The sequence below is a fragment of the Sardina pilchardus genome, chromosome 10 (genome assembly GCF_963854185.1).
Source record: "Sardina pilchardus chromosome 10, fSarPil1.1, whole genome shotgun sequence".
In the NCBI taxonomy this organism is placed as follows: domain Eukaryota; kingdom Metazoa; phylum Chordata; class Actinopteri; order Clupeiformes; family Clupeidae; genus Sardina; species Sardina pilchardus.
Window position 1 is genome coordinate 4,314,184 of NC_085003.1, and position 18,486 is coordinate 4,332,669.

The 18,486-nt window shown below is 40.4% G+C and overlaps 2 protein-coding genes, 1 long non-coding RNA gene and 2 other non-coding genes across 7 annotated transcripts; 4 read left to right on the forward strand and 1 right to left on the reverse strand.

Moving 5' to 3' along the window:
• Positions 1 to 1,512: 1,512 nt before the first annotated feature.
• tmpob (thymopoietin b) lies at positions 1,513 to 9,451 on the forward strand. Of its 2 annotated transcripts, XM_062547746.1 has the most exons (7): positions 1,513 to 2,351; positions 2,466 to 2,533; positions 3,790 to 3,907; positions 4,440 to 4,598; positions 4,860 to 4,969; positions 6,001 to 6,101; positions 6,211 to 9,451. In XM_062547746.1, the coding sequence occupies exons 1-7, from the start codon at positions 2,300 to 2,302 to the stop codon at positions 6,560 to 6,562; spliced, it is 960 nt and encodes a 319-aa protein (XP_062403730.1). In that variant the 5' UTR covers positions 1,513 to 2,299; the 3' UTR covers positions 6,563 to 9,451. The 2 variants fall into 2 exon arrangements, with proteins under 2 accessions (XP_062403730.1, XP_062403729.1); XM_062547745.1 differs by having other exon boundaries at positions 1,518 to 2,533.
• Positions 9,452 to 9,924: 473 nt separating this feature from the next.
• LOC134094274 (uncharacterized) lies at positions 9,925 to 12,754 on the reverse strand. The gene is made up of 3 exons (XR_009940438.1): positions 12,592 to 12,754; positions 11,999 to 12,111; positions 9,925 to 10,084 (listed from the first exon to the last, which is right to left on the reverse strand). It is a non-coding gene; the product is annotated as an uncharacterized LOC134094274 (long non-coding RNA).
• Positions 12,688 to 17,675, forward strand: slc25a3b (solute carrier family 25 member 3b). Of its 2 annotated transcripts, none has more exons than XM_062547743.1 (8): positions 12,688 to 12,841; positions 13,234 to 13,388; positions 14,658 to 14,782; positions 15,294 to 15,473; positions 15,588 to 15,769; positions 16,368 to 16,540; positions 16,715 to 16,825; positions 17,280 to 17,675. In XM_062547743.1, exons 1-8 carry the CDS (start codon positions 12,741 to 12,743, stop codon positions 17,438 to 17,440), a joined length of 1,188 nt encoding a protein of 395 aa, XP_062403727.1. In that variant the 5' UTR covers positions 12,688 to 12,740; the 3' UTR covers positions 17,441 to 17,675. The 2 variants fall into 2 exon arrangements, with proteins under 2 accessions (XP_062403727.1, XP_062403728.1); XM_062547744.1 differs by lacking the exon at positions 14,658 to 14,782 and adding an exon at positions 14,887 to 15,008.
• LOC134094814 (small nucleolar RNA SNORA53) lies at positions 15,973 to 16,203 on the forward strand. Its single transcript, XR_009940531.1, has one exon. It is a non-coding gene; the product is annotated as a small nucleolar RNA SNORA53 (small nucleolar RNA).
• On the forward strand, positions 16,971 to 17,201 carry LOC134094813 (small nucleolar RNA SNORA53). The gene has a single exon (XR_009940530.1). It is a non-coding gene; the product is annotated as a small nucleolar RNA SNORA53 (small nucleolar RNA).
• Positions 17,676 to 18,486: the final 811 nt, after the last annotated feature.

The following is an 18,486-nucleotide window of genomic DNA, read 5'->3' on the forward strand; positions in this document are numbered from 1 at the left end:
ACAGACAGACAGACAGACAGACAGACAGACAGACAGAGAGATACTTTATTTATCCTGAGGGAGATTTAGACATCCAGTAGCCTTATGACACACACACACACACACACAGAAAACAAGATACACTCACACTATAAGGGTAGAAATTCAGTGGAGATACAATTGAGATGCCAGTATATCCACCAGATTTCAGATTCCAGGCAGTATTTGAAGTTATGCAGTGAGGTAGAGTGTGTCATGGAGGTAGTACAAAAAGTGAACTGTGCTGTAGACATGAATAGAAATTAACTACACATTAATAATACTTGTTAAACAAATACTAAAGCTAAAAAATAAATAGGCCTACGAAAAAAACTCAGAAGTTAGGATGTAAAAGATACTGTATAAAAAAGATTTTTAAAAAAGGTTTGTACGCAGAGGTTGATATTGAGTCTGAGTGTACTTTGGCATGATATGGTAAGGGCAGAGAGAGAGGTAGACTCATGCCCAATAGCAATAGTCAGTTTCACCCTTCCACTTCCGTCAGGAGTTGAACAGCTGTATGGCCCGAGGAACAAAGGACCTCCTCAACCTGTCTGTTGGGCATGACTGTGACAGGAGTCTGCCACTGAACATGCTTGTCTGTCTGGTGAATGTGCTGTCTTACCCGGAAGTCTTTGTCCATGCTTGACAGCAGCCTGGTTAGGGTCTTTTTCTCCACCACTGATGTTAGGGACTCAAGCTCAGTGTCAATCACAGAGCCAGCTTTCCTCATCAGTCAGTTTAGTCGCCCAGTGTCCTCTTCCTAGTGCTACTGTTTTGCTAATTAGTAATTCACTCAAATGCAATGCATATAATACAATGAATCCTCTGAGTTTCTAAGCAGGTGGCATATCCAGAGGTCCTAATGGCACAGTGTCAGCGTTAAATAGCCTATCCCTGGTCTGCATTTCCAGGCTCATGTATTGTAGTTCTGGGGTCAAAAGGTCAACAAAATCATCTTTTGGCCTAGTGATTCATTAGAGAGTCGGAGATGCCTCAGAAGGCTATCCAATGAAGCCCATAATTTGGTGTAAATAATAGGGCATTATTTCAATGATAATAATGACAAACATCTTAGTAGCTTTCATGTCATGTCTTTATTGTATCAGACAACAGTTCAAATGGTACAGAGACAGACATTTTCATCAATGCGTTTTTTTCTCTCCTGGAAATCAAACATATGACCACATGACCTACACATGTGTAGGCTAAGGTTAAAAGTTAGGGGTCAATTTCAAGAGGAAGCTTTTCGGATCGTCAAATCAACCCATATTGAATTCTGATGAGCTGGGGAAAACTAAGAACTGCACATAATGTGTCAGGATAAAAGCTATTTGTGTTACTAACACTATGTTGTATGCACTAAGATTATTATAGTATATGCATAATTGAATGCACATTTGCAATAATATTGGACTCGAAGTTGAAATAAAAAAAAAAAAAAACACAGGACAACACCAAAGTTTAATATATTTTTCTTGCGTTACCTCGTTGACCTTTGGTAGCCTACTTCTATATCCCCAAGGACTAAAATTGTTTCGGTAGATGGCGCTAATGTACTGATCTATGGTGCATGCATACCGCCATAAAACCAACAGAAGAATTTGCTTGTTTCCTTCAAACGACGAGCAGTTTCCTATCTTATAGTAAATCAACTCTAAGTTTGCAAGATACTGAATCTCCATTCAGTCTTAAACTCTGACCATTCAAGTAATGAGCGCCAGCAAGAGAGAGAAAAAACTCTATATGGTTGAAATATAATTGACATTGCTCATTACAACCAATAGTAATGCAGCTTCTTCGCTTTGCTGTCCAATCACAGTCGACTTTATTCAAATGTAAACATTTGAGGCGCGCAATGATCGGATCGGATTGCGATATAGTTTATAGCTTCTTATGAAGACAAATAACCTTAGTGCATACAAAATAATGTTAGTAACACAAATAGCTTCAACCCTGACGTGTATATGCAGTTCTTAGGCGAGTTTATTGAGCAAAGTGTTAGCTGAAGTCGAGATTTTAGTGTAGCAGTTTGCTTTTTTTGCTAGTCGTGTTCGCACGTTTTTGTTGTTGTTACACCGCTCGTTAGCTAACTAGCTAGCGACAATGGTAGGTAAGCTTTAATAAGTTAAGTATTAGCTTTCAGGTTGCTTATATTTCTGCTGAATTTAAATTAGCACATCGTTATTTGAGGCACTCGACAAGGTAGTTAGTTGACGTTCGGAAATTGCATAGGTGATACATACGGTGGCACGGGAAGTTAGCGTTTGAGCAACCGGTTATGGCGGAATTCCTTGAAGACCCGTCAGTTCTCACGAAAGAGAAACTCAAAGGTGAGTTGCTGGCTAATGATGTCCCTCTCCCAAGTGGAGAACAGAAGAAAGAGGTGTACGTTCAATTATATTTGAAGAACCTGACGGTCCTAAACAAGAAGACTCCTCCCCAAGACACTTTTTCTAGTGATGATGAACTGCCGACTCCCGTGGTCGCCAATCGGACTCGGTCCTCGGGAAGGGTAAGTTAAAGCTAACGTTAACTTCAGCGATTGCTAGCTTGCTAACTAGCTGCATTGTTAGCCACTTTTCTTTGAATGCAACTTTGATGGCTAACCGTTAGCGAATAGTGATAACTATTCTTTTGTTCTGTAACAGTAACGTTATATTTGTTTAAACTAGTATGTGGTCCATACAGAACGTGCATTTTTAAATATAGTTTAAGACGGTGAATCACGTACTACCCGAAGTCGAACATTGTGTCATTTAGCCTTTGTTATCATGAATGCGTGTAACGTTAGCACATTTTACTGTTAGCTCAGTTTACATTCACCCGAATAGAATTTATGAGAATACCAGTAACCTATCGACTAGACGTGTAGCATAGCGTTACTGCTGTGCGTCATCACGCCAATTGTCGCAAAAAAATATATTTTAGACAGCCTCTAATTAGTGCAACGAAATGAACTCACTGCAGTAGGGTACGAGCCGTCTTTTCAGTTGCGGAAAGCACTGGTAATGACACATTACAACGTTACACGTTGAGTCACAGGTCCAAATGTCTTCTGCAGTCCAGACTCCAGAACAGTGTTTATTCCCCTTCTTTTTTTCCTTTTCTTAAATGCATTGATTGCCTTATCCAAAGCGCGCGGAACATCCATAAACTGTTACATGAACGATATCAAGTAATGTCAAGACATTGACATTATGAATAAAAAGTATCTTGCTGTGACAAAACTCATCCCGCCTCTCATTATGCATAACCAAAGTCAGCGCCAGAGCCATAGCGCTATTCAGTTTTATGAGTCGTCAGCCGCACTTCATACAGGAGCTCTTTAAATAGCTCTATCAGTGTTTGAGTGCGGGCGAATCAATATAGTCCACTCTGAACAAACAAATAACTTAACACTATTGCTTTCGCTTCCAGGCTAATTTTTCTAAAATGTGTTTTTTTTCTAAATATTTTAGTGATCTCTTGTAGTGTGGGGTGGCCTTTAGTGATCTCTTCACCTTTTGATAATCATTCACCCATTCACCACACAGATCCATGCTGATTCATGATTATTGCACAGTATACACTAGTATTGTTGAAACCATTTAAAGTACTACATAAATTATATTTGGTTAATGGACTGAAATTGGTCTCCTGAAGAATTTGAAGACCTAGATGTCTGTTGTTCAATTGAAATCAGAATTAGACCTGTGTGTTCTTATGCAGGCTAGTTTTGTTGTTAACACTAGGGAAATGGTGATTTTATTTCCTCATTTTCTTTTCTAGAAAGCTTCTAGAAAGACAGACAAGCCTCAAACAGATGAGGTTGACATTTCGGTCATCTCTGATGAAGATCTGAAGGACCAGTTACTTAAACATGGAATTGATGCAGGTCCCATCGTAGGTGAGTATCAGTCTCATTTATCCAGCTCCATTCATGGATGAAACACTCTTCAGGAGTAATATTATCATGCTGATTGAAAAATCTCCTGAGTTGCCATGCTGTGATATTATGCATGCAAGTTGTAATGAGGACAGTAATGTTTTATCATGTACAATGATAAGTGTCAAAATGTTATTTACTGTATTCGTAGTTATCGCAGCAGTAATAATAGTAGCAACATCACTTCGTATGTATAATTTAAAGCCAGTATAGTTAATGAAAATTCTCTAGTGTGTTATGATATCATAGCTGAAGAAGGACTTCTTCATTCCAAAAAAGATCATGCTTAAAGATAAGCTAATGATTAATGGAATTGTTGCTTGCAAATGCAAAATCACTAGCAAACCTTTTGGCCTTCCTCTGCTGCACCACCATGGTTGACACATTCTCAGCCTGGGAAGGAAAACAGCTTTATAAAAATGTGACCTTTATTTAACTAGGTACTCCATCCTTCGTTTTCTTTAATGTATTGACTGCAATTTATCCACTTCAGCCTCAACCCGCAGACTGTATGAGAAAAAGCTAGAGACAGTTCTAGATGGAACTGCCAACGCCACATCAGGTCCTCCAGAGCCTACCACCTTGAAGGCCGATGGCGGTCAGAATGGAAACACAAACTCTGTGCAGGATCATTACAGTGATAAGGAGGAAGGTGAGATGATACAACGGTTTTCCCCGAATTCCAGTTTTGGCAGTGGCCTACATTTTAATTGTATAGCATTCTATGAGACAGATTCTGCTGATGTGGAATCCAATTCTTTTTTTTATTCTGATTTTGAATCTCTCACTAAACAGTCCTTTTCTCCAGGGGTTGAAGCCTCTGGCTTGAGAAAAATGTTCATTGACTAAATTGAACTGCTTATTGTTGCCACTGTAGATGGTCCTCTAAGCCCTGCTACGATTTGCTTTACAGAGGAATCCTCCCCACCAGAGCCGGAACCAGCCCCTGTTGTTAGCAAGCCGGCCAGGAGCCGGGGCAAAACTCCAGTTACAGTCAGGACCAGTAGCAGACGGCAAAATAAGGCAAGTTCCTTGTTCTCTCGCTCTTGGGAGTCTTTTGAGGTCCACTATTCAGGAGGTGACCATAAGTTATCTGATATATTGTTTGGAAGTGACCGGGGTGATCTTTCAGAGGAATTATGCGGGTTTGGCGATTTCTTTGCTGTTTTCTCGTTTTACGCTTGCAGATTTCTCTGCAGAGCTTCCCCTACAGCTTTAGCGTGTATATTTAACACCCCTCAATCCGTCAAACTGCCTTTTCATGAGCATGATCATGAGGCTGGAGACTTTCTATTTGTCAGTGCCACCGGCCCAGCACGGCAAGTGTGGTTTTTCCGCGCTCGGGGGAAGCGAGGCGGCTATCATTCAACCCGGAATAAGTCAGATAACCATTCCAATGACTCTGAAGCTGATCAGTTGAGGCAAATTAAGTAAAAAAAAACTTGCACAGTTCACCTTTAAAGTAATTGCGAGTAGTGATAATTAACACTCGTTTGAAAACCTTTTCTGAGTTCAGTTATTCAGACAACTGCTGAACTGGCATGTTGACTCATGAAGTGATAAACCTATTTTTGTAATGGCATCACAATGGCTATAAAGAAGGAGGGGAGGTTGGTGAGTGCTGGGAGAAGAGCATTGGTGGGAGAGTTAAAGGAATAACAGATCACAGACAAGCAAGTGAAATTAACAATGCAGTAAGCATATTGACCATTTTTTTTTAGCTTTGATACATCATATGGTATATACAGTATAATTTAAGATTTTGAAAACAAATGGATTAAGCCAGTACTTGGACTAAAAAGGGATTTCAATGTTAATATTAGGGGTGTCATGACTTCAGTTTTAAGGGGAAAATCATTTGAAATGATATCTCGACATCACGTCCAGCATACATGCCAAGAATAAAAAAAAAATGCATTGATAGTAGTATCATTTTAAAAAGATCAAAAATGAGGACTGTCCTCAATTCAGTTCTGAGAATGAATATAGGTTGAATGAATGGAAAAATATTCCCTGGTTGTAACTGTATATGTTCTCAATCTTCAATCCTCCAGGTGGAGGAAAAGGCATCAGCGGCAGATGAGACGTCAGTGACTAAGGAAGATGTTTTAGAGGAAATGTTCCCTGGTCAGACTGCCACTCCCACAGGAATCAGGTAAAAAAAAAGGACTTGTTTTCCACAAAACATTCTTTAGTAATAGCAATTAAAGTTCCTTACTAATAAATGAATAAATAAATACTTATGATTGCTTCACCCACCTCAGTGCCACTTGTCGAAGGCCAATTCATGGAGCAGCAGGACGGCCGGTGAAGCCCTTAAACCTCTGGAGAGAAGAACCCCTCCAGCATCATGTTACTTATACAGAAACCAGCTCCATCCTGCAGGCCCATGCCGCCGTCGAAGCTCCCCCCTCTCAGGGCCCCTCCCGTGTGAGCCGCTGCCTCTCCCTGCTCCTGAGGCTGCTGGTTCTCCTCACCGTGATCGCAGCCGTCTACTACGCCTATCAGAACGTGGACAGTGAGCACATCAACTACGTCCGCAGCCTGGTAGACAGCACCGGCATCCCCGCCCTGCTCACTGGAGGCGAGAGTTCAGCAGACCAGGGCAGCGAATGACTGCTGCCGGTACCTCACCCACTCATGGGCTCCACCTCAAACTGCCCCTCATGATCTTATTGACGGGTTGTCTCTCCCCAGCAGTCGGCTGTCTCCAGCTCACCTGAATGGTAACAACAGTGAGTTGGTGAAGTCTTTGACATAGTAGTTTTTAACCATGTGTGCAGATTTTCATTTAACTTGGTTTGAATTGTTTTCCTAGCTTTTTTTTTTTCTAAAACAGGTAATTATGCATGGTTGGTCTATGTATTTGTGACTGTAAGTCATGTCTTTAGCACTTCAGTGTAATCTTCAAAATAGAAAGCTGTTGAAGATCACCTGTTTTGCATGACCTTTGTTGTTAACTAAGGGCTTACACATACATTTGTTTTTAGTTTTTACATATTGTGCTTTCAGTGTAGAATTTTTAAATGTTGACAACTGATGAATTTGACCCAACATGGTGAAGTTTATTTAAAAAATAATCTAATGCCTCTGCCACAATTACACCTGTCATATTAGTTCAAACCAAATAAACATAAACCAAACATGACGATCATGACATTTGACAACATTGTTTTTTTTTTCTCATAGGCCTTAAATTAAAGACAAAATCTGATAAAGACAGCACCTCTAATACCAGCCTACTATTAGTTTATGTTTTTCTCCAATAACAGCAATGATTAGGGGGTGTTCCCCACTCTTACCGAGTTGCAATAACTGCGCACAGAGTAGCTGCACTTGCACGGTAATGATATTGACTCAATCTGGAAGTCTGGAATTGATACTACCAAAGTTTACGCTGTCTACATTTTAAAGCAATTTTTTGGGGGCTTTGTTACTGTTTCTGAAATAATTGCCAGGCATGTTCTGTAATTTTAGCCACCAATGGCTATGATGATGATTTATGATTTATGGCTATTCTTTTTTAGGTCTTACACAGTGTAATCTGAAAAACTGAATCTGTCGTGCTGAATGTGTCAACTCGTACAAGTCTAGCGTTTTTATGTCAGCATAACACTGACATGACCGTGTTGAACCAATAAAATGTGTGCTTCTGCACAGTTTTTTTGTTACTGAAAGCAGATATTGCATTCTACTTACACATTTTCGTGCAATGCACAAACTATCACAATTATCTGAAAATAATCCTTACAGTCAAATAATATTGCAGCTTATTCAACATCATGGTTGCTGTTGTGCAAAATAATATGGGGAGAGTACTACCCAGCAATCTGCTGTATCTTCTAGTGTGCTTTGACTATTCCAAAAAAAAAAAAAAGATAATCTTCCAATTTAATGTGGCTTCAAATGTGGCATACATTTAACTTGTTGTGATGGGTCCGATTTATTCAGCTGATTGAAAAAGTCTTTCCTTGCCCCATGTAGCTTGAGGTATTTGTGAGAAGGGCATTTCAGCAGTCTTCATTTGGGGTAAATCAATGCCTGTTAAATGAAAGACAACGTGATGTAAGCCAACTAGACGTTTGACAGGAATTAACAAAGATCATTTGTAAACATGTTTTAGGTCTCTCCTTTTGTGTTTGGATAGTTCAACCAGACACCGGTTTAAAGGAAAGCACAAGGATGGAGGTAATATGTTTGATAGGTAACCGACTGCACTGATCATGTCTTGTTTGAGTTTTACTGTTTGTGATGTAGCATTTTTATTTTCTGTGAACCAAAATGTACTACTGTAAATACATGTACCTGTAGCCCAGTTGAGCGCACTGGCCAAATCATTTTTCTTCTTGCTTTTCTACTGAACATCTGATCGTGGACTTTACCACCTGAATGCAAGTCAAAAAGACTTAACATGAAGAATCTTGTGTAAAACAGATGGCATGTTTGTACTGTTTTGGTAGCTGTGAATTGTCTTTGGTTTTATATTTTTGTAAGGGGCTTGAGCAAAACTACTGACTTTTTAAAACATGTATCCATTCTTTGTAGTCAATGCAGCAATTACACAAGCAGTGTCTTCAACAGCGTCATCGTAGTTTTAATTTTGAAATTGACCATTGTTGGAGGTTGTTATATATTTTTTCTGCGTGTGTGCGCACATGTAAATGTCAGCCTAATAAAAACTAAACATAACTAGTGTTTCTCACACACTTGTTTTCAGTCGCAAGTTAACTTCATGGTTCACAGGGAATTGGTCTCTATTATATGTATCCATACCCCTTTGTGTGAGAGGGTTTTGGGGTAGCCTACTTAAAGGGACACTTCACCGATTAGCATTAAGCTTTGTATCTTTAGAAAACCAGTCATGTTTTTGAATGGTCGTGCATCATTCCCTCAGTTTGCCTTGAGATGGGAGAAATACGGATTTCAATGTTGGACTTCCCGCTTTACAATGATGTAAAAATCATCATTTTACATCATTGAAAGCAGGAAGTCCTATTCATGGGTTTCATTGAAATCTGTATTTCTCCCATCTCAAGGCAAACTGAGAGAATGAAGCATGACCATTCAAAAACATGACTGGTTTCCTAAAGATACAAACCTTAATGCTAATCGGTGAAGTGTCCCTTAAAATCGATGGTGTTTGACAGAAAACAATAGAATGGGATACGAAAATACAGTTGACATTATTTTATATTACATTCTCCTATACTCATTTTAAATGATCTAGAAAAAAGCAGTATTTGAAAAGTGGATGCTATTTTTTCCTCAGGTAATTGCCTTAATAAATGAGATGTTTGGGATTTATGTTTGACATTTTTTTTGCAATGGTGCAACTGTTTATAAAACAGTTGTAATCCGCACTGTTGAATTTATTTAAAACATTGTCAACTGGTATCTCTCTGAATCCCCTGGTGTACTAAATGTTTCACATTGAACGAAATGTACTATAGAATACTGATTGCTCTTGTTCATGAAATAGATTTAGCAATAAAACTGTGCATTTAATTTTTTTTTGAAGTTTTGTTCCATACACTGAAAACTATCTTTGCTTGGTCTTTAAAAATATAATGTTGGTTGTTTTGGACAAAAGCATCTGCTAAGTCACCTTAGTTTAAATATAAATATAAATATAAACAAAAAAACGTCATGCGCAATTGCTGACTGCAACTTTAAACACGGAAACCAGGGGTTTATTACAGCCCTAATTATCTACTCCATTCAGCTGAACTATACATTCAGAAGTTGTTTTCATGAAAATATCCCCTCATGGCCTTAAAATGGCTTAGATGTTTCTGTACCACATCCTCATATTGAGAATTCTAAACAGGTCATTTTACGATCACAATGTTGTTAAGTTGAAAATGTTGCATAGACCCCTTTCAGGAGTCTCTGTTACTAGAAAGTAGAAAGATGATGAAAAATATTGAATCTGTGATAAATGTGTGGACCAACACAAAGTGAATTAGGCTTGTCATATATAGTTTCACCATATAGTTCTTTATTTCATTTTGCCTTACAGCATCATACATTTAGTTTCCATGTCTTTGTCCAGTGAGAGATACAGTACTTGCCAATGGGGAGGTGGAGTAGGCTAGAAAGATGACAACATTTGCTGATCTTGTCCTATCGCCTGGTGATCTATTGTAATTTTTCAATGAAACAAAATGAGGAAAAATCCAACATTGAAAGGAAGCAAATCATTTTCAGAAAAAGGAAAATCTCATAAATAAATAAATATTTTTAACAAAAACACGTCACAATTATTGGCACCCCTATTGTAATACCTTCTTAAACCTCCCTTTGTCAATAAAACAGCTTGTAATATTATTCTCTGACACCCCATAAAGATTGAGAATACAAAGTAAGGGATTTAAGACCGTTCATCTTTACAAAACCTCCTCAGATCGTCCAGATTCCTAGGTCCACACTTGTGCATTCTCCTCTTTGACTCATCCCATTGTTTGTCTATGGAGTTTAGATCAGAGGACTGCAATGGCAATGTCTGAAGCTTGATTTTGCGTTCAGTAACCATATTTGTTTTGGTTCATTGACCTGATGAATGATCCAATCATGACCAACTTTTAGGGCCCTGGCAGAGATAGTTTGATTTCCTTTGAAAATGTTACGGTTGTTCTTGGTGTTCATGATACCACGCACCTTAATTAGGTTCCCAAGGCCTTTGGGAATTAAAACAGCCCCACAATAGCACAGCCCCTCCACCATAATTCTTATTAGGCATGGGATTCTTTTTTAGTATAGTCATTCTTCTATGTGCGCCAAATACACCTTAAGTGTTTTTAGCCAAAGAGCGCAATTTTCTTTTCATCTGACAATAGACCACACTCCCAAACATGTCATGGTACCATTCAATAACTCCTGCCATTTACATTGTTAATTAGATGACTGGACTGGGATGCTGTCTAAATAATCTATCAGCAGTGAGGTCATTTTGAAGATTTTTTCGGGGACTTGGTGACCCCAAAATGATAGCTTTGTCTGTAACTCTCCAACAGTGGTTCTTATGGATTTTTTTGCCAATCATACCATCCTCCATACAGTATGTGGGGGCAAAATAGCCATGGGTCTTTGTCCAAGCATGTTTATCACATTTCCAGATGATCAGAACCGTTTAATCATCATTTTAACTGTAAATATAGGCATTTTCAACAAAATACCTAGTTTCCATAGACATTCTCTGACTTACAAATGTCAGCACACTTTCTTTTTATTTCAATTTAGTGTATTCTGTTGTCTTTCCTATTTTGAAAAATGATTAGAGGATTTAGCCTCTGAGTGACTTAATTTTCATACCATAGTGAAAAAGAATGTCTTCTTAAAGTTCACAGACACTCTGATTTTAAGTTGCAATTAGATAGGAAAATGCTTCTATTAAATTTTGTATATAAGATTTTTCAGGGGTACCAATACTTGTGAGCAATGTTTTTTCGTTTTAAATATTTATTTCTTTATGAGATTTTCCTTTTTCTCAGAATAAAGTTGTCATTGTGGGAGTACAATAAATCACCAAAAGATTATTTTTTATACCTATTTTTAGTCAACTTTACCAAGGGTGCCAATAATTCTGGAGGGTATTGTATACAGTATATATACACACATACATAAAAATATCAACTAATGCAGTGTAGGTAGCCAAGTGACTTATTTTTATGGCTATAAGTCCCAGTGAGTATACCAGCCAGAAGAGATGGGGTTTTAGATTATTGTTTAAGTGCATAATGAATGCACAATGTCTGATGTGACAGAAGAGAATTCCTGAGCTCAAGAGCAGTTTTACAGAACGATCTTTGTCCCTTGATGTTGAGGTTCATATTTAGTATGTTAAGTAGACCTGCTAAGGAGGATTGCAGTGAATGGCCAGGGGTGTAGTTCTCCAAGAGGTCAGTAATTATTATATATGATCTTGTATGTAAGGAGCAGAATTTCAAACTGGATGCAGCATGCAACAGTACAGTGATCATAGCTCACAAATAAAGACTTACTTTATTACATAATGTGTAAAACTGGGATCTAACCATGATGATGTTCACTAACCTGCTTGTAAGAGTTGTTGTTTTTACACAATCAAACAAAAGCTTTCAAGATCCGCATTATCCTGGATTTTGTCAACAGGGAAATCCAGCAATGGAACAGCAACATTGGCTGCACTTTAGTGATGTAAATAAAAAGAAGGTCAAGTCCATATAAATGTTTATTAACACCATACATTACATTACAGTACACTGACATCAATTACAACAAGACAGGACTTACAGGTGAATCAAGGGAGTTCCCATGAACCTCAATTCAAAATTGCATTAAGAAATGAATGTACTGAGACTTTTATTTGTATCTAACAATGAGACAAAATTCTAAAGACAATCTTTCATGCCTTTATCATGACATTTCCGTCATGTTTTCTCTCAAATTGCATAGGCCCTAGCCTTTAGCAACCAGAGAATATGTTCTGATCAATGGTTCCTGTTATTTGGCTTAGGCCCGAAATAATGGCAGCCTACGTGGGCAAAAACTTACTGAGAAAAGTGCTAATGTTTTTGAGATAATGATTTGTTGTCATATGGCATGCATCACATCATTATCAAGTAGGCTACATGGCAAATTCGCCCGGCAATGAAACAACAGCCTACCTTGGCAGTAACATCGCTGACAGAAGTTGACCTGCCAAGGTAAAAGGTCTTGCCACCCTTTTTGCCTAGGCCTCAGAGATCATTTCGTAACCACCAAAAAGCGCCACTGTGAGTGGCCAGATACTGCTCTGACGTAGGGCATTTCCTTCATGAGACATCTTGTTCACGCAGACTGCGACAGGATTCGGTCTCTCTACGAGCCGGCAGTTGGGAAGGTCGGAGACATCAAGTTACAAGGAGCTCTCCTAAAGTGAGGAAAAGGACAAATTTGTTGTTTTTAACGGCCTGCAGTTTTCTTTATGTCGAATGTTATATTAGATGTCAAACTAATTCATTATAATTGTCTGTTCTAGGTCACAGTAAATTCGTTATCCACACATTTATGTGCGACAGAAATATAACGTTAGCTGTCGCTAATATGTTAGCAAGTGAGGATATTTAGCATTAGCAAACTGCACGTACACTGTTAGGCCTTGAAACGACCATCGAGATTAGCAAGTTGCTACGTTTCAAGTTACTGTGCTAACCATTATGATCTTAATATTTTATCGAATGTAAACTTTTAAACAGTGGTTAAAGAACTTTTGGCGAAGCTGGGTTAGCTATCTTCCTCTAATACCTCTTTATTCCTCTTCAATACAGCAGCCTGAACACAATGTACCCGACCACCTTGACACAACTGGCCCGGGCGAATCCCTTCAGTGCCCCACTGTTCTCGCTGCAAAAAGTCGAGGAGCCCAAACAGACTACAAGCGTCAATGGGCAAAATCGGAGGTTTGCAGCCGCAGCTGTGGAGGGTAAGAATTCTAACATACGCTAGAAGCTAACGGTATCGTTACAACGATTAAAGCTAACGACCTCGAAACTGTTGTTAGAAGCCAGATGTGGTATGAACACAACGCCAAGACACTGCTGACATCGCCAGTGTATTGCTTCAGGTTAAATAGCACAGATGGACTGTATTCTTATTCCGTTTAGGTTTGTATTGCGTTTTATTACGACCGTAATGTCGTGTTAGCTGTAGCTTAACATTGTGTATCACGTTACCGGCAACTTTAACCTACACGTTATCGTTATCTATCTCAACCAACGTATTGGGCATTTATCTTAGTTTGGCAAACCAACTTCAAAAAGAGAGAACAACTTTTAATGCGGATAGGTTGGGTTTCTGGTCGGTATATGTAAAATATGATTTATTACGGGGTTAAAATAGCCGACATTTAATGTTTGATTCAGAGCCCACGTTAGCCAGCACAGCTAGCGTTAGCAATCGTATGATGGCCACTTGACGTTAGCTAGCTGAATATCTACGCTAACTACCCTGAGTTTGATGTTGAGAGGAAAACGTTATCTTGCGAGTGGTAACACAGTGCTGTCACTTGACATGGAGTAAACAGCTGTTTATCCTTAAATGCTGGCGTGACTTTTTATGTCTATTTAAGTTATGAACAAACGCAGACGGAGCCTGAAGGCCTTTCCGGGCTTTCAGTGGAAATGGAGGGCAGTGAAGGACGAAGTTGGTTCTGCGGGACAGATTCGTTTTAATATTAGACGCTGCGAAAACTCAAGACACTGATACCACGCCATTGGATACGTTCTACATTTCACATTACGGTTGTCATGTGTTGTGTAATGTCTGGCAACCAGGAATGTCATTTATTTCAATGCGTCCTCGACGCATGACCGCTAGCTGCATTCAGGGACGTGCCAATAAGGCCGAATTTCATTGGCTCAGTTAAAGGCCATGTTGCTCACTGTGCAATTACAGTTGTTTAAATTGTGTTACTTGTGCACATGTTTTATATTTTAATGTGGACTTGATAATGATTGTCTTCGTTTTTTTCTGCATTTATTTAGTTTTGTGTAGATTTTGATAGAATATAGAATAATGATTATTTTATAGGTATTTCATTGTCAAACAGTAAGAGTCTTACATATTTGAACCAAGAGGTCTGCATGAAATGACAAATTTAGCTGTGGAGGGACGGTAGGTCAGCCAAGGTGCCTTTCAGTTTGTTTGCGCCACGATGTAGTGCCTCAAATGATTGCGCCTGGTCTCTGTTCAGAGGGAGACAGCTGTGAGTTTGGCTCACAGAAGTATTTCCTCCTGTGTGGCTTCGGTGGAATTCTGAGCTGTGGAACCACGCACACAGCTGTGGTGCCTCTTGATTTGATCAAGTGTCGAATTCAGGTCTGTGTCCTGCCACTTGGTGTGAGATAACCGCATGAGCATGTAAATGTTGTGTTTTTTGAGCATGAGCATGTCTGTTGTGGTGTTTCGTCCTGTTCCTGCAGATGTGAGCTGCGAGTTTGGTTCCCAAAAGTACTATGCTCTGTGTGGATTTGGGGGTATCCTGAGCTGTGGCATTACTCACACAGCAGTTGTGCCCCTTGACTTGGTCAAGTGCCGTCTACAGGTCTGTATATAATCACTGGTCTCTGATCTACACGCTGGTATAGAAGCACATTGGTATGGGTCAAGTGGTTGATGTTAATCACTGTTTTCCCCTCTGTTTTTACCCACATCGCCTTTTGAAAGGTCATGCATGTTGATATTGTGCTGTGGTGTTGTACCTAATCTCCCAGTCTAACTTGTAGAAATCATTTATGTAGCACACTGAAATATTGTTAAATAATAAGTATTATTTGATTATAAAATTGTTATGCATGATAAAACAATGTTGCTTTACTCCTCAATCTAGGTGGATCCAGACAAGTACAAGAGCATCTTCAATGGCTTCTCAGTCACACTGAAGGAGGATGGTCTTAGGGGTCTTGGCAAGGGCTGGGCACCTACCTTCATTGGCTACTCCATGCAGGGTCTCTGCAAGTTTGGTTTCTATGAGGTGTTTAAGGTCCTGTACAGTGATCTTCTTGGTGAGGTGAGTCTTGGAAAGTTTGCTTAAAAAGTTTCAAATGATTTATGTTGGGTCCCTTGTCTGAGATGAGAGATTGAAAGATTATCGAGTAACTCGTCCTTGTTCATTCCTAATTAGGAAAATACTTACCTGTGGAGGACATCCCTCTACCTGGCAGCCTCTGCCAGCGCTGAGTTCTTCGCTGACATAGCCCTGGCTCCCATGGAGGCATGCAAAGTGCGTATCCAGACCAAGCCAGGTTACGCCAACACCCTGAGAGAGTGCGCCCCCAAGATGTTTGGAGAGGAGGGCATATGGGCGTAAGTACATTCTTTCCTCAGGGCCCCAGACTCACAGGCATATGTTGATGCTAGTCCCATTTGCAAAGGAATAGTTGAGAGGCGATGATGATCCTCGTGTGTTTCCAGTACATTGTTGTGGATTAGTACCTTTGCAATGTCAGCATGACCAGCGGATTGCAAGGTCTGCTGTTAGCTGTTAGCTGTTAGTCATGACTGTGTTGGACACGTTCCTTAGATCCACCTCTGGGAAGCTCTCCTCTCCAGGGCTGCTTGCTCTCTGTGGGTACTGCAGTAACTGTGTGAGGTTGGGCTTCCAGCAGCTTTGAGGCTGTACAGTTGGAGGTGCTTGAGTCATTGGCGTGTGAGAGCAGTCTACCTGCACCTCTGGTCTAAAAGCAGCACTGACCCCTTGCTGGAATCCATCAGTGCTGCAATACTGGAGGGCGGACAACTTCTCTGTGATAACAGGCAAAGTTCAGGGCTTGAAGTTCTACAGACCTGTGCTGTTAAATATTTGAAAATGGATAATTCTCATATTAGATTGACATTTCTGATGATTACTGGCACAGCATGCTTTAATGGTTTAATCGGCTTTGTATTTTCTGGACTCTGGCAGGTTCTACAAGGGTGTGGTGCCTCTGTGGATGAGACAGATTCCATACACCATGATGAAATTCGCCTGCTTTGAGCGCACTGTGGAGCTGCTCTACAAGTATGTGGTGCCAAAGCCCCGCAACGAGTGCTCCAAGGGCGAGCAGCTGGTCGTCACATTTGTTGCTGGCTACATCGGTGAGTTTGTGTGGTCATGTTATCAGATAAAATGTCATTGTACCTTCAGCTGTTAATTTAGTGTCCTGTTATTTTACTGTTAAGTTTAGTATTTGCCACTCCTTGACCTTCTGAATAGTGTTTACACAACACATGTCCACCACAGTGGTAGCTAATGGTCTCTTCCTTGTACAGCTGGTGTGTTCTGCGCTATTGTGTCCCATCCCGCTGACTCCGTGGTCTCCGTGCTGAATAAGGAGTCAGGCAGTACCGCTGTGCAGGTGCTGAAAAAACTTGGACCGAAAGGTGAGCAATCTGGACATCTTACCCCCATCTGTTCTGTTCCTTTATCAGCTAGCATTTTGAATTCATTTCAGAGGCCGTTGGATTGGTACCTGAGCAATGTAAGCAACGGCAAGGCTATTAGGGTCCTGCTACATGCATGAGTTCAAACACGTTCCTTAGATCCACCTCTGGGAAGCTCTCCTCTCCAGGGCTGCTTGCTCTCTGTGGGTACTGCAGTAACTGTGTGAGGTTGGGCTTCCAGCAGCTTTGAGGCTGTACAGTTGGAGGTGCTTGAGTCATTGGCGTGTGAGAGCAGTCTACCTGCACCTCTGGTCTAAAAGCAGCACTGACCCCTTGCTGGAATCCATCAGTGCTGCAAGACTGGAGGGCGGACACTTGTTTTGTCCGTTAAACTGAAAGATTGACTGCTTAAGTTTGCATTGGAGTGACTGCTTTCGTTCCTTTTTGTAACCAGGTGTGTGGAAGGGTCTCGTGGCCCGTATCATCATGATCGGTACCCTCACTGCCCTGCAGTGGTTCATCTATGACTCTGTGAAGGTCTACTTCCGTCTGCCCCGGCCCCCTCCCCCTGAGATGCCAGAGTCCCTGAAGAAGAAGCTGGGGCTTACCGAGTAGAACACCATGCACCTACCGTTTCCCCCTGACTCTCCATGTAATAATGGCTGTCTTTTCTATATTTAAAACCTCAACCACCACCACCCCACAACTTCAGCTGCTCTACACACAAACCAACAAAAGACGGCAAAGGATGAACATGTTTGTTTATGGAAAAGGCGAAGTAAATGCAGTCATTTGGCCTCAACTCCTGTGTTTTGTCGATTTTAAGATTAAAGTGTACCTGGAAAAAAAACTCTTTTAGTTGAATGCCGCCTTTTTTGTTTTTGTTTCCTCTCAATAAAGCAGTCTCAGAATTGGCAGTCTAGTCCAGTCTGAAATTGCATGAATGTAGTTGGTAGGGGGTGTTATTGCACATCAATCAGTCGAAGGACACTTCAGTGATTGGCTATTTTGAGAGATTGTTCGATCAGAATGTGGGTTTTGAGGGTATGCTTTGAACAGCCCCTGGAGATTTCAGATTGGGATTTGTACTTGACATTTTAACTTGGTCAATTTGATTTTGATTCAGATTGTGTATTCCAAATTGAAAACTAACATTGTTTACACAACACGTTGACCAGGAGTGACCGCGGCGCCAACACTCGTCACTTTCTCAATCCCTCACTGAAGGGAAACTGATAACTAGGCTACCTAGCAGGCATCTGTGGAGCTGCCTAGTCTTAACGTAATTGGCTTGTTCGTCAAGTTGCGTTAAGCCTGCTTCGAACGTATTTTTAGTTTGGAATAGCGTGTAATGCATTTTACGAAGAGAAGGCGCAGAGTTTCACCGTGCGACATCCTAGTCATAGTTAAACAACTGACCGTTTCTGCTCCACCTAATGAGAAAGCGAAGGTCTTTGTGTGCCATTACGGTACATTATCAAACAAAAGATTGTGATTTAGCCTACTGTTGAAAAAGCACATGGCCCAAACGTCAGGCCCGTGCGTCTTTTCACACAAGTATGGGCAGGCTTGGGGAGAACTAAAGTTATGCATTTAACACTAGTATAAATCTCATGCGCTGCCATTAGCCTACTGCAGTCTCCAGCAGCAGGACTTTTTTG

What these genes read in the sequence shown, in the direction of transcription:
- slc25a3b (XM_062547743.1), top strand. Translation starts at nt 12,741, where the DNA reads ATGAGACATCTTGTTCACGCAGACTGCGACAGGATTCGGTCTCTCTAC. An exon ending in GGAGAGGAGGGCATATGGGC is followed by an intron (nt 15,770 to 16,367) that starts GTAAGTACATTC and finishes GGACTCTGGCAG; the next exon opens with GTTCTACAAGGGTGTGGTGC. An exon ending in GAAAAAACTTGGACCGAAAG is followed by an intron (nt 16,826 to 17,279) that starts GTGAGCAATCTG and finishes TTTTGTAACCAG; the next exon opens with GTGTGTGGAAGGGTCTCGTG.
- tmpob (XM_062547745.1), top strand. Translation starts at nt 2,300, where the DNA reads ATGGCGGAATTCCTTGAAGACCCGTCAGTTCTCACGAAAGAGAAACTC. An exon ending in TGATGCAGGTCCCATCGTAG is followed by an intron (nt 3,908 to 4,439) that starts GTGAGTATCAGT and finishes TATCCACTTCAG; the next exon opens with CCTCAACCCGCAGACTGTAT. An exon ending in GCCACTCCCACAGGAATCAG is followed by an intron (nt 6,102 to 6,210) that starts GTAAAAAAAAAG and finishes CACCCACCTCAG; the next exon opens with TGCCACTTGTCGAAGGCCAA.